The 15,655-nt window shown below is 41.0% G+C and overlaps 1 protein-coding gene and 1 pseudogene across 1 annotated transcript; both read left to right on the plus strand.

The window, feature by feature from the left end:
- The first annotated feature begins 2,673 nt into the window (after positions 1-2,673).
- The window catches only part of LOC121576322, a 157,963-nt pseudogene continuing 144,981 nt past the window's right edge, over positions 2,674-15,655 (plus strand).
- On the plus strand, positions 8,976-14,319 carry LOC121559702. The gene is made up of 6 exons (XM_041872820.2): positions 8,976-9,289; positions 11,572-11,826; positions 12,227-12,568; positions 12,672-13,008; positions 13,134-13,197; positions 13,317-14,319. Exons 1-6 carry the CDS (start codon positions 9,235-9,237, stop codon positions 13,542-13,544), a joined length of 1,281 nt encoding a protein of 426 aa, XP_041728754.1. The 5' UTR covers positions 8,976-9,234; the 3' UTR covers positions 13,545-14,319.

Below are 15,655 nucleotides of genomic sequence, written 5' to 3' on the forward strand. Positions count from 1 at the left end.
ACTGACCCAAACTTAAGGAAAGCTTTGACTATGTACAGACTCAGTGAGCATAGCCTTGCTATTGAGAAAGGCCGCCATAGGCAGACCTGGCTCTCAAGAGAAGACAGGCTATGTGCCCACTGCCCACAAAATGAGGTGGAAACTGAGCTGCACTTCCTAACCTCCTGCCAAATGTATGACCATATTAGAGGCACATATTTCCCTCAGATTACACAGATCCACAAAGAATTTGAAAACAAACCCAAATTTCATTAACTCTCATTTCTACTGGGTGAAATACCAGTGTGCCATCACAGCAGCAATATTTACAAATTGCATGACCCTCCCCTGGAATATTATTTTTTTTTTACAAAAATCTCCCCCTGACTGAAATTGAAAAAGCATGACCCTACCCCGGGAAACACAGTAATTGCATACATTTCTGCCTGTCCCTAAAGTATAATGGATTTATACTATAGTCCAGTTGGAGGCGGTAATGCAAGATATTGGATGCTAACCACCATTAAAGTCCACTGAAGAAGAAGAGGAAGGAGGAGGGAAGAAGAAGAAGAAGAAGATCTGGATGTGTTGTAGGTTGTTGTGGGCCAAATGGGAGAGCCTCGTAAATGGCGTTCCTTGATAAAGCAAGAAACAGATGTATGTCAGGAGAAGTGCAGTATTATCATAAGGAGACTTATATTGGAGGGAAAAGGAGAGGCAGAGGAGGTCTAAGAGAGAGAGGGAGGAAGATTGTAAGGTTGAGTCGGTTAAAAATGGCGGAAAAAAGGGAGAAGGTTTGTTAAAGAAGAATGGTAGAAAATGTAAGCAGAGTGAGCTGAAGACAGGAGAAGAAATGGAAGTGAATGAGGGTGAAGTATCGGAGGTAGTTGGTGTGGTGAAGTACTCGGAGGCCGAGGCTTGCACAGAGGGTCAGGATAAAGATGACAGTAGGAGTGAAGTTTTTGGAAAAAGTGGACCCTTGCCTTTTGGCTGATCCATTTGTGGTTTCAAGATGGGTGAAAAAAGCTTTGTGTATAGTGGAATCGGTGAGGGTAACCAGAAGTGGTCTAGTGATAATTGTTTGTGTTTCGTTGGTCAGAGGGAGAAGGCGCTCAGATTTACACAAATGGGGGAAACAATAAGAAAAGGCCACCATTGAAAGGAGTGATTACTGGGGTAGCAGTAAATGTAAAAGTGGACCAACTGAAGGGGAAGATTCCCGGTGTTTTTGATGCTCGTCGTTTGGTGCGACGCAAACAGGGTGGTGAGAGTGGGGAAACAGAAGAGTCATTGTCTGTTCTTTTTAGTTTTGAAGTTGAGTCTTTGCCTGACAAAGTGAAGTTAGGATATATCAGTTATCCTGTACGAGCTTATGTGCCAAATACATTACAATGTTACAGGTGTCAAACTTATGGGCATGTGGCAGCAGTATGCAGGAGGGAGGTTCCAAGGTGTGAGTATTGTGCAGAAGGGCATGAGACAAAGGAATGTGGAGCATTGGGGAAAGTAGTGGTATGTGCCAAATGTAGGGGTGCCCATGGGGTTGGGGTTCAGAAATGTCCCGTGCGAGAGAGGCAGGTTGAGGTTTCCAGGGTAAGAGTAGTGAAAAAGTTGTCGTATGCTGAGGCAGTGAAGAAAGTAGAGGAAGATGGGTCAAGTGGGAGGAGTGGTGAGTAGTAGATATGGTCCTCTGTAGCTCAGCTGGTAGAGCACGGCGCTTTAGAGCACGGCGCTTGTAACGCCAAGGTAGTGTGTTCGATCCCTGGGACCACCCATACACAAAAATGTATGCATGCCTGACTGTAAGTCGCTTCTGCTAAATGGCATATTATTATTATTATTATATGTACCAATACAGAGGGATAGTCCAACAAGTGATTATATGTTTCAGTAAGATTAGATTTTTAGCATTTATAACAATGATTATTAATTGTACTGCAGGGATGGAACGTAAATTGAAGAAAATTGAGGTTGTGGTGGCAGCTGCAGAGAGGTATTTGGGTGTGCGAGACTTGACATCAGAAGACTTACAGGGAGGGTTAAGTGGTGATGTCCTATCATTTCAGGTTGAGGGCATGAGGTAGGAATTAATATATTTAAATAGTGGAGTAGGGTGGTGTTAATTATTAATAATATTTTTGAATTTGTGATTATAGTGTTAGACGGTAGGGTATTTCTTTACTTCATTTCATTTTTCAAACAGAATATAAGGGAGTTGTACTCCAGTCTAGTAGGTGGCGGTAATGCAACCGCCGTTAAACATCAACGAAGAAGAAGGAGACTAATTTCGTCATTGCAAATCTTTTCCTATACGTGAGATAATTTACTTGTTCTCTGTAATATCGTATAGCGTTGGAATGCAGGGATGGAACGTAAGTCACAGAAAATTGAGATTGTGGTGGCAGCTGCAGAGAGGGATTTGGGTGTGTGAGACTTGACATCAGAAGAGTTAACATGGAGTGTTAAGTGGTGATGTCCTATCATTTCAGGTTGAGGGCATGAGGTAGGAATGAATATATTTAAATAGTGGAGAAGGGTGGTGTTAATTATTAATAATATTTTTGAATTTGTGAGTGTAGTGTTAGATGGTAGGGTATTTCTTTACTTTATTTTAATTTTCAAACAAAATATAAGGGAGTTGTACTCCAGTCTACTAGGTGGCGGTAATGCAACAAATTGGATGCCAACCGCCGTTAAACCTCATCGAAGAAGGAGACGAATTTCTTCATTGCAAATCATTTCCTATATGTGAGATAATTTACTTGTTCTCTGTCATATCGTATAGCTTTGGAATCGTGACATGACCTACTGTGGAGGAAAATATGCAGGTTTCTGGACTCATACCCTGACTCTGAGAAGGGATTGCGTTACGATTAGTTTAGGAACCGCGTGACCTAACATGACAACGTGAACGCGATTGTTCTACAGTCTGCTGGGTGAGGCGTTATACGTTCCTCCATTCATTGCCGAATGGGATTCCTAGATCCTCCTTTCTCTAATATCTCTGCAACGAGCTCTTAAATCGAGATAGCTGTGTATTTTGCTATTGCATGACCAGTGTGAGCCAGAATGTCTGATGAAGAAACAATAGCTTTCCCAATGGATCCGGTAGGTCGGGTTTCCTTTTAACAGTATAGGCCTGCTGTATAAAATGTACAGGCCTAGTTTTTATCATATTTGTCCCCTGTAGCTCAGTTGGTAGAGCATGGCGCTTGCAACGCCAGGGCTGTGGGTTCGTTTCCCACCGGGGGGCCAGTATGAAAATGTATGCACTCACTAACTGTAAGTCGCTCTGGATAAGAGCGTCTGCTAAATGACTAAAATGTAAATGTAATCCTCCACATTCATCTGTTTCGAGTTAATGGCTGGACAAAAAAAAGACTGTAAAACTTGTTGGGATTTTTTTTCCTTCAGCAAGGTAACCTACTACTATATCATGGGTAGGAATCTGTGTCTAGTACTTAATGATCTCTCCCTCCTCCCAAAGTGTGCACTTGTTCACCTCCACTGATTTGAAAATCAGATTATCCATTATATGACCAGATACTCGGAAGTGGCCACTCGCAATGAAAATACACCATCTTCTGTGGGGTGTATCGGCGGTTGTCATCGAAAGTTATGGTGCATTATGCCACCTACTGTAATGGAGTGTGGGCCAGAGACAAGGATCGAGGAACTAAATCCTATATGACAGCCTTGTTTCTCTTAAAAAATATAAATATTTGAGACTGTATCTAACGATGTTCTACACAGTATGCTTATCAAACTCAATTCCTGTACCCCAATGTCCCTCATACAGTTTCAGTCTCTCTCTTTCCCTATCATACTGCCCACACTGTATCAGTACATGCTCCACTGTCTCTGTTTCCTGACTGTTATAATAAATATGGTGGAAACTCTGACTAGCCCATGCCTCCACCAACCCAATGCTATTAGATTTGTGGGAAGTAGTGAATGATTGAACATTTCAGGAAAAATGAGATATTCTAGGGATAGACCCAAATCAATCAGAGGTGTAGACTAAATTAATCAAATGTTTGGTTTAATGATAAACTGTTTAATATTTATTGTGGCCAACAGGACAAAGCTAGCCCGTTCCCCTCCACCCTCCCGGAGTCCCCAGGTCAAACACCTCCTGGTACCGCTTTACTGCTGGGTCTGGTCGACTACAGGAAAACACCGGGGCAGAGTGGAACTGAGAGAGGAGGAGGAGAAGAGAAGGAAGATGGAGATTTGATTTCATTAAGTAAGAACCATGGTGTGTAGATTAGACTACAGTCTGCTTCTGTAACAATAGTGGAAGTGCATAAAGATGGCGGCCCGCATGTACTTACCACAAATTCCTTGTTTTGCTAAGTTCACTGTATTGTACATTGCTCTCCTTTACTGTTTTTTTGGGATGGTCATTAGCACAGTAAACATAATCCCAATTTTAGCTTCAAGACAACGGACATTTGAAAAACGGAAAAAGTAGATTGTGTTGATTTATTGGAACATTGTTCAATGTTGCACACCGTAGTTTCATAACTCAGTGGATAGTGCTAAAACAATGATGTCATATCAGAATTCTAACATATTTATGCACTTTAGTCATTCATTGATTAATTATATATTGATGAAAATATCTGGGTAGTTCCACCCATTTTTAAAAGTGTAACTTGGTCCCAAAATTTTTTTTGCCTAAATGTAACATTCTCTCGTAAAGATGTTCAACTTAATAAAAAACATATTTTACCATCTCAAGACATAGAATAAAAAAAATATTGTAGTAAGTGCCTATATAACAAATAAAGTAACAGGGGACTACTGAAAACTAAAAAAACACTGGATTACATGGATAAAATAGTCCTTTAAATCAGCCATAAAACAGCTTGTGACAGGGGGAATGGAAGCTTGTTTTGTGTAACAGGGAGTGTCAATTTAATGCAATCTTCACAGAAAATCGTAATAGTTGAAACATGTCTAGCATATCTACGTATGGGTAAAAGGGTTGACATGCTCAGTTTTCCACCACAAAACAGCAGTAAATTGACAAAAAGAGTAGAACCAGCTTATTTGTTTTATAATTTTTTTTAATAGAAAAAATGCCAAGGGGGTGAATACTTTTGCAAGCCACTGTAATAAAGCAGAACAGGTGTATATATACTGAGATCATGTGACACTTAGATTGCACACAGGTGGACTTTATTTAACGATTATGTGACTTCTGAAGGTAATTGGTTGCACCAGATCTTATTTAGGGGCTTCATAGCAAAGGGGGTGAATACATATGCATGCACCACTTTTCCATTATTTATTTTTTGGAATACTTTGAAACAAGTTATTTTTTTCATTTCACTTCACCAATTTGGACTATTTTGTGTATGTCCATTAAATGAAATCCAAATAAAAATCCATTTAAATTACAGGTTGTAATGCAACAAAATAGGAACAACTTCAAGGGGGATGAATACTTTTGCAAGGCACTGTATTCAGGAACATGTTAAGACCCTCAGAACCTACCTTCAATTACCGCTGTTGACTCATCAGTAGTAAAGATTTGTTTGTCTTTTTGTCCATTCAATAACAATAGAGCTATACACGTGCCTTGTGTCAACAGGATGTTGTATCTATATACCTTATGTCATGCCTTATGTCTGCAGATGAAGAGGTGCCAGTGAATGTCCCAAGAGACTGCTGGCAAATCCTTGTATGCCATGGGTTGTATGTGTACTTATGTTAGCAAATGTTGTATACAACAATAAAGTTAAAAGTCACACACAATGTAGGCTACAAACGTATTACAACGGTATCAGGCCAATCCGTCTCCTGGAGGTATGCTGGGTGTGCAGACTTCTGTTCCAGCCCTGCACTAACATACACTACATTACCAAAAGTATGTTGACACCTGCTTGTCGAACGTCTCATTCCAAAATCATGGGCATTAATATCAAGTTGGTCCCCCCTTTGCTGTTATAACAGCCTCCACTCTTCTGGGAAGGCTTTCCACTGGAACATTGCTGCAGGGACTTGCTTCCATTCAGCCACAAGAGCATTAGTGAGGTCGGGCACTGATGTTGGGCGATTAGGCCTGGCTCGCAGTCGGCCAGTCAAGTTCTTCCACACCGATCTTAACAAACCATTTCTGTATGGACCGCGCTTTGTGCATGGGGGCATTGTCATGCTGAAACAGGAAAGGGCCTTCCCCAAACTGTTGCCACAAAATTGGAAGCACAGAATCGTCTAGAATGTAATTGTATGCTGTAGAATTAAGATTTCCCTTCACTGGAACTAAGGGGCCTAGTCCGAAGCATAATAAACAGCCCCAGACCATTATTCCTCCTCCACCAAACTTTACAGTTGGCACTGTGAATTTGGGCGGGTATTGTTCTCCTGGAATCCGCCAAACCCAGATTCGTCCGTCAGACTGCCAGATGGTGAAGCGTGATCAGAGAACGCATTTCCACTGCTCCAGAGTAAAATGGCGGCGAGCTTTAGACCACTACAGCCAACACTTGGCATTGCACATGGTGATCTTAGGCTTGTGTGCGGCTGCTCGGCCATGGAAACCCATTTCATGAAGCTTCCGATGAACAGTTCTTGAGCTGACTTTGCTTCTAGAGGCAGTTTGGAACTCGGTAGGGAGTGTAGCAACCGAGGACAGAGCTCTAAGACGTTTCCACTTCACAATAACAGCACTTACAGTTGACCGGGGCAGCTCTAGCAGGGCAGAAATTAGCCAAACTTACTTTTTTGAAAGACACTGAGCTCTTCAGTAAGGCCATTCTACTGCCAGTGTTGTCTATGGAGATTGCATGGCGGTGTGCTCGATTGTATACACCTGTCAGCAACGGATGTGGCTAAAATAGCCGAATCCACTAATTTGAAGGGGTGTCCAATACTGTTGTATATATAGTGTATCTGTGACCAACAGATACATATCTGTATTTCCAGTCATGTGAAATCCAGACATTAGGGCCTAAATAATTTATTTCAATTGACTGATTTCCTTATATGAACTGTAAGTCAGTAAAATCTTTGAAATTGTTGCATGGTGCGTTGATATTTTTGTTCAGTATATATAAATGCATATCAAACAAGAATATATATTCAATTAAATGAATACAGCATTGTAATATTATTGATGCCTTTCTCTCTCCTATTGATGCCCAAGCCTCAAAACGAGAAACACATGAAGACATAATTTGGAATTTGGAATAAATGTTAAACTTTGTATTGGTTTTCCTGTACCTGTGCATGAGTCCTTAAAACACAGTACATTGTACAAAATAAGTCAGTCCCAAGTGAGGGACATCTCAAGGAGATTAACTTCCAACATTTAGAAGCTTGATCAGTACATGAGGGCACATTTTGTCATGACCGCCACAGTGTTTTTTATACACAGGACAGGAGTTTACACATTTTTGTTCTAGCCCTTGACAAACACCTCCTTTAACTAATTGTGGTCTAAATTGAAGACTTGCACACAGTGCAATTCACTGGGACAGAAAAACATGTCTGTATTTAAGAATGAGCTTACAATGTTCAGACATATCTGCATGATAAACAATAACCGGGGTGAATCTACTTCTGTTTAACATTCTTGCGGCGAATACAACAGGTGTAAACCTTACAGTGAAATGCTTACTTACAAGCCCTTAACCAACAATGCAGTAAAAAATAAAATAAAATAAAGTGTTAAGTACAAAATAAAAAATAGCAAATAATTGGTGATTATCCTGGTGGCTGGGAGGTTCACAATAAGGGTGAGGTGTCCTTCAAGGTGGAACAAGCAGAGACAAGGGGGGAGAAATTAACCTCACTGTCGGGACTGATGTGTTATCATGTGTGCACCTGCGATTTCCATGAATCTGATTGGTCAAGACATGTAAAGAGCCTGCAGCAGCACTCCTATGTGAAGGACAGAGATATTTTGTGTGAGTTGACAAATCATGAGGCAAATCGGTCTAAAAAACAGCACTTTGTCCCCTTTGCAACTATATATTCTATTAAACAAAATTGAATGCTGTGGCAAATGCCGCCTCGTCACACGTTTTCTGGCAGCCCTGATGCAACGTCTTCAATGTATTCTGCCTGGAACCCGACCAATAATAGATGTCTTCTTGCATCAAAAGGAAGGAAATTACAGCAACTTGTGTCGTGTCAACCACTCACTTACTTCTCCTTTCCATACTGCCAGTGAGTTGTCTTACAAAACCTCTCCACTTCCCTCTGTAAGTACACTTGAAGATATCTTATAATATAGTGTTTTATAGTATGTTTTTAGTGATAAACCATATTCTCCTGGGTAATGATAATGAAAGGGACCCATGTCTGAATGCTATAGGATTGTAAGAATAAAGCAATAAATTGATTATTATGTGTAAACAGTGCTACAGACAGATCTGATGAATAAGTAATTGTTCCCCTCTCAATTGATTTATAAGGTGTAGTTATTCACCAGCTATAGAGTGAGTTGTTGTTTATGTTTCTAAGACTGCAGGGTGGGTGTGATGTGGAAAATGATCACTATACTTATTAAAAATCAAAGTTCTTCCAGAATCTTTGTAGAATCAAGATAGACTTTATTACATATAGCAACGAAAGCCGAGCTGGTCTGCAGAGCAACTCTCGTCTACCTCTCAGCTCTCCGTTTATATAGTCATATTCACATACATCTTAGCTTAAAGCCCCTCCCTCTTGGGTTCCCCCACCACCATCCTCAGTTTCCCCGTCTCTACCGCTCCGGCCACTTCCTTAGTCTATGATAGCGGCTAAATTTGACTTTTATTCAGTTTATAATCAATAGTAGTACCATCAATCAAGCCCTTGTCATGCACAAATAATCATGTTCAGTTTAAACTCTGTTCAACCCCAGCTCACCCTGGCTTGACCTGAAGATTGATTGTTGGACATGACAGGTCCACACTCAATCTCTCAAACATACCCAAACCCAACTCCTCTCTCCCCTCCGGTTATGCTGTAATTACTCAGGATTAGTCTGAACTCTATTCAACTCTGGCTCCGCTCTCAGGACTTTGTTTGAGGAGAGAGGCATTAGGCAACAGTCTGTTTTCAGTCTCTGATAAGGTAGGACAGCCATGGATTAAGTAAGAGCGAGGAATTCAACCCGAGGTCAGATCCCCATTTCACACACACACAAACCCAGTGAAAGGAACCAATTAAGTTCTTGCCTAGCAACAGAGAATTCTGACTATATGTTCGTCATGTCTGTGATTAACTTTGTTTATCCAATCTTCATCAGGTGATGCAACAATGGCCTTGAGAACAGCAGGAAGTGTGTTTGTGGTCTTTCTCTTGTCAGTGGCAGGTACTGTATGGTCACGTTCTTAGATTTTTAATATTCCTCTTATGATAGTTATCCTTGTTGCTATTCAATGTACAGACAATTATAAAATGCCATGAAAAAGTTCATGGCATTACAGTGGGGGAAAAAAGTATTTAGTCAGCCACCAATTGTGCAAGTTCTCCCACTTAAAAAGATGAGAGAGGCCTGTAATTTTCATCATAGGTACACGTCAACTATGACAGACAAATTGAGGAAAAAAATTCCAGAAAATCACATTGTAGGATTCTTAATGAATTTATTTGCAAATTATGGTGGAAAATAAGTATTTGGTCACCTACAAACAAGCAAGATTTATGGCTCTCACAGACCTGTAACTTCTTCTTTAAGAGGCTCCTCTGTCCTCCACTCGTTACCTGTATTAATGGCACCTGTTTGAACTTGTTATCAGTATAAAAGACACCTGTCCACAACCTCAAACAGTCACACTCCAAACTCCACTATGGCCAAGACCAAAGAGCTGTCAAAGGACACCAGAAACAAAATTGTAGACCTGCACCAGGCTGGGAAGACTGAATCTGCAATAGGTAAGCAGCTTGGTTTGAAGAAATCAACTGTGGGAGCAATTATTAGGAAATGGAAGACATACAAGACCACTGATAATCTCCCTCGATCTGGGGCTCCACGCAAGATCTCACCCCGTGGGGTCAAAATGATCACAAGAACGGTGAGCAAAAATCCCAGACCCACACGGGGGGACCTAGTGAATGACCTGCAGAGAGCTGGGACCAAAGTAACAAAGCCTACCATCAGTAACACACTACGCCGCCAGGGACTCAAATCCTGCAGTGCCAGACGTGTCCCCCTGCTTAAGCCAGTACATGTCCAGGCCCGTCTGAAGTTTGCTAGAGTACATTTGGATGATCCAGAAGAGGATTGGGAGAATGTCATATGGTCAGATGAAACCAAAATATAACTTTTTGGTAAAAACTCAACTCGTCGTGTTTGGAGGACAAAGAATGCTGAGTTGCATCCAAAGAACACCATACCTACTGTGAAGCATGGGGGATGAAACATCATGCTTTGGGGCTGTTTTTCTGCAAAGGGACCAGGACGACTGATCCGTGTAAAGGAAAGAATGAATGGGGCCATGTATCGTGAGATTTTGAGTGAAAACCTCCTTCCATCAGCAAGGGCATTGAAGATGAAACGTGGCTGGGTCTTTCAGCATGACAATGATCCCAAACACACCGCCCGGGCAACGAAGGAGTGGCTTCGTAAGAAGCATTTCAAGGTCCTGGAGTGGCCTAGCCAGTCTCCAGATCTCAACCCCATAGAAAATCTTTGGAGGGAGTTGAAAGTCCGTGTTGCCCAGCGACAGCCCCAAAACATCACTGCTCTAGAGGAGATCTGCATGGAGGAATGGGCCAAAATACCAGCAACAGTGTGTGAAAACCTTGTGAAGACTTACAGAAAACGTTTGACCTGTGTCATTGCCAACAAAGGGTATATAACAAAGTATTGAGAAACTTTTGTTATTGACCAAATACTTATTTTCCACCATAATTTGCAAATAAATTCATTAAAAATCCTACAATGTGATTTTCTGGATTTTTCTTCCTCATTTTGTATGTCATAGTTGACGTGTACCTATGATGAAAATTACAGGCCTCTCTCATCTTTTTAAGTGGGAGAACTTGCACAATTGGTGGCTGACTAAATACTTTTTTCCCCACTGTATATGAACTATAACTCAATAAACTCTTTGAAATTGTTGCATGTTGCGTTTATATTTTTGTTGAGTGCAATAATAATTGAATAAACCAATTTAATAAATGAATGGGTCTACTACTGTTTTAGATGTTCTGGGTCAGAACTGTTTCAATGAGACTTACACGCATCAGAGTATCTGCATTGAAGGGCTCAACAGTGGAACTGCCCTGCACATATAAACATCCAAGTTATCATGTTGTCTCAGAACCAAACTGGTATATCCAAGAGAAATGTAATGCGGCGCCTAAAATCCTGAGCTCAGTGCCAGAGTATGCAGGTCATGCTGAGTACCTTGGGACTAAAGAGAAAGAATGCAACCTTAGAATCACAGACCTAAGAGAGAGCGATTCAGCTGACTACAAGTTCAGATTTAAAACACAGTATGCAGAATGGGGGAACTGTCACAGATAACATATAATATCTACTACTTCTACTACTACAACTACTATTACAAATATATTAATTGTAATCCAATACAATATCATATTGCAAGTTATAATAATTAAAAATACATTCACTTTTCGTTTTTCTAGTCCCCTTTCATTCAGACCTGCAGGTGAAGGTGTCTTCCTCCACAGAGGAAAAGAAGAGAACACTGACCTGTAGCACCACCTGTCTTCTGACCGACAACCCCAAACCCACCTACATCTGGTTCAAGAACGGACAACATCTCCATGACCCTACTTCCCAACAATACTCTTTGAACACTCTAGTGGTCTGGCGTTACTCTGCAGACAGTTACTCCTGTACTGTAAAAAGCCATGAGGATTTTCTCGCTCCTACAGTGTGTGAGTCTGGACTCCCCTATAATAATCATCTTAAGTATCAACTATTAAGGCCTGTGGACAAATAGTAGAACATGTGGGGAAAAACAGACAAATCTGTGAACTCTTGGATAGTAACATTAGTAAAAATTATACCGTATAATATACAAGGTAGAAAATGGCTGATGGTATGTTATCTTGTTATACCGTTTTAGAATTCTATATTTTTTAATCCATTTTAGAATAAGGCTGAAACGTAACAAAATGTGGAAAAAGTCAAGGGGTCTGAATACTTTCCGAATGCATTGTATGTGTCTATATTTTGTATTTATTTTAAATGAACCAGTCCAATGCATCTAAAACACTTGAAAATAGTCTCATTATCGTTTCAGGAATTGATACATTTTGATACATTTTGTTTCAGGTGTTCATGGTCAGAGATGTATGAATGTGACTTACACCCATCAGAGTATCTGTGCCTTGAAGGGGTCAACAGTGGACATTACCTGTACATATAGACATCCCAGCTGGCATAACGTCACAGAAGTATCCTGGTTCAACAAATGGGATTCTGGAGTTACTGCAGATCTAAGCCAGGACCCAGAGTATGCAGGTCGTGTGAAGTACCTTCCAACTACAGACAAACACTCCACCCTGAGAATCACAGACCTGAGAGAGAGTGACTCTGCTGAATACAAGTTTAGATTTACAACAACTGAGGTAAAATGGGGATACAGCTTCCCTGGAATAACTCTGAATGTCACAGGTAATTCTGCCATTACAGTATTATATAATCTAGTCTAAGTCATTATATTATTGGTGGAAATGAAGATGATTGAGCTCTTTTGTCTTCATTTACCCCTTTTCAGACTTGCAGGTGAAGGAGACTCCTGCCACAGAGGAAGGGAAGGTGACACTGACCTGTAGCACCACCTGTATGCTAACTGACAACTCCAACCCCACCTACATCTGGTACAAGAACAGACAACGTCTCACCAACACAAACACACAAGATAACTACCTCTCCCTAGACCAAATCAGCAGTGAGGATGCAGGCAGCTACTCCTGTGCTGTAAAAGGCTACGAGAATCTCCGTTCTCCTGTTACATTTGTTGGGGAACCAAAGTCTTTGAAGAATCCAGTTGTAGGAATCATAGTGGTTTTTCTGTTTCTCATCATCTGTCTCTTTGGGTTCATGTGGTTCAGGTGAGTGAGAAGAATTTACCCTTTTTCACATTCTGTTTTGTACTCGATCAAATATTGCTTGATTGATTGATTGTTGATTGATTTATTAATTGATTGATTCATGCATTCATTAATTCACAAAACAGGATGAAGGACTCCAAATCCATATTTGACACACAAGACAGGAGAGACACAGTAGAGAATGGACAGGTGAGTCTGTTGGAATCAGCTGACTGAGAACTACATTGATCTGTGTATAGATGGACTCAACGACTGTGGTAATATTTAATTTTTCACCCCTCATGTTGTCTGTCTTCTCTCCCCATCAGAGAGACTCTAATCCAGTGTATGACAACATCTCAGGCATGGCCATGGCCCCTACTGCAGCACAGAGACCGTTCACAGACGAGCAGGATGACGTTACCTACGCCAGCATCCAACACAGAAACCAGGAAGTGCCTCTGTACTCCACCGTCCCACCTTCCCATCCCCAGAAACAGGACCAGGATTTCCAATACGCTACTGTGAAATTCAACAGCCCCAGTGCTGCTCAATAGACATTGGGTTGGATTCAATCCAATTATGGATTATAGGCATTGCAGCTTTTAATGTAATGCTTTTTTTTTTTTTTATGCTTTTTGAAAATGCTATATAATTACTCAATTAGAATTACTTAGATTTTGGCTTGAACTATCCCTTTAAATTTAAGTATATGCAAAACTGTGCAGTCCATATTCTAATGTTCTATTATGGTGCAGTGATGTAGGAGGGGGAAAAAATTGTTCATTTTTTACATTAACTTCTTTGTTGTTGTAATATCCCAAACGGACAGTTTCAGCATTAAGGGTTCCAGCTTTAAATAACACAATATAACCAACTTTATTCATGAGGTGTCTCCTCCCGTTGCTCCCCTCCGGCGCTCTGATTCGCCGGTCTACTGAGCCACCGGTCTGAGCGCACCACCTCGGCGTCAGCTCTGCATCACCCTTCAGTCCCTCAGTACATCTAGATAGTGAACCACAGACCTCACACTCTTCTGTTTCACACAGCCAGTAAGGTCCCCTACCAAACCTCTCTCTCTTCACCAGGTAAGTACACTTGATAAGACATTATACCTCACCATTCTAGTTTTTATTGGGGATTTCTTCTGCAGAACACATGCTTGAATGTGAATGGTATTGTAAAATGTACTGGAGTGTGGTTTCATATATTTTGTTTTGTTTAGCATTGTTTTTTAAACACTTTATTTTTGTAATGTTTATTTGTATTGTGTAGAGGAGACCAGGATATGTTGTTGCCCTGTGTCCCAACACTCAATGTTATAGTCATGGTCCTGAGAATAAAACAGGTTTAAAACAAACAAACATGTGTCTTACAGTGCTACAGGTCTGTTATAATAAGTGCTTTTTCCTGCTTAATTGGAGTATAAGGTTTAGTTATTCACCTGTTATAAAGTATATTTTAGTTGTTTACCTTCATGTTTCTAAGACTGCAGGGAGGGAGATGCAACAATGGGCTTGAGAACAGCAGGAATGGATACATAGGCCTGTGGTTTACACACATCTCTCAGCAACTGTGTAACAAACTGCATCAGAGTTAGCCTAACCATTCCCGGTACGCTATCCTATAATAACCACAATATAGTTAGCTTAACCATTCCCAGTACGCTAGCCTATAATAACCACGATATAGTTAGCCTCACCATTCCCGGTACGCTAGCCTATAACATTTACATTTACGTCATTTAGCAGACGCTCTTATCCAGAGCGACTTACAAATAGGTGCATTCACCTTATAGCCAGTGGGATAACCACTTTCCAAATTTTTTGTTTTTTTAAATATTTTTTTTAAAATATAATTTGTACATTTTTCTTTTATTAATTATTATTATTATTATTATTTTTTTTTGGGGGGGTTGGAGTAAAGGGGGGGGTAGAAGGATTACTTTATCCTATCCCAGGTATTCCTTAAAGAGGTGGGGTTTCAAATGTCTCTGGAAGGTGGTGAGTGACTCCGCTGTCCTGGCGTCGTGAGGGAGCTTGTTCCACCATTGGGGTGCCAGAGCAGCGAACAGTTTTGACTGGGCTGAGCGGGAACTATGCTTCCGCAGAGGTAGGGAAGCCAGCAGGCCAGAGGTGGATGAACGCAGTGCCCTCGTTTGGGTGTAGGGACTGATCAGAGCCTGAAGGTACAGGGGTGCCGTTCCCCTCACAGCTCCGTAGGCAAGCACCATGGTCTTGTAGCAGATGCGAGCTTCAACTGGAAGCCAGTGGAGTGTGCGGAGGAGCGGGGTGACGTGAGAGAACTTGGGAAGGTTGAACACCAGACGGGCTATAATAACCGCGATACAGGCCCAATACACCGGTACAGGACTAATGATGATACTAGTCTATAATAACCACGATACAGGCCCTATACACCGGTACAGGACTAATGATGATACTAGTCTATAATAACCACGATACAGGCCCTATACACCGGTACAGGACTAATGATGATACTAGTCTATAATAACCACGATACAGGCCCTATACACCGGTACAGGACTAATGATGATACTAGTCTATAATAACCACGATACAGGCCCTATACACCGGTACAGGTCTAACGATGATACTAGTCTATAATAACCACGATACAGGCCCTATAGACAGGTACAAATATCAAA

This window comes from Coregonus clupeaformis, unplaced genomic scaffold (genome assembly GCF_020615455.1).
Source record: "Coregonus clupeaformis isolate EN_2021a unplaced genomic scaffold, ASM2061545v1 scaf0403, whole genome shotgun sequence".
Lineage (NCBI taxonomy): Eukaryota > Metazoa > Chordata > Actinopteri > Salmoniformes > Salmonidae > Coregonus > Coregonus clupeaformis.

Bases quoted from the DNA above. Each gene is read 5' to 3' on its own strand.
- LOC121559702 (XM_041872820.2), top strand. From the start codon at position 9,235: ATGGCCTTGAGAACAGCAGGAAGTGTGTTTGTGGTCTTTCTCTTGTCA. The intron at 9,290-11,571 runs GTACTGTATGGT...TCGTTTTTCTAG, and splicing joins CTTTCTCTTGTCAGTGGCAG to TCCCCTTTCATTCAGACCTG. The intron at 13,198-13,316 runs GTGAGTCTGTTG...TCTCCCCATCAG, and splicing joins ACACAGTAGAGAATGGACAG to AGAGACTCTAATCCAGTGTA.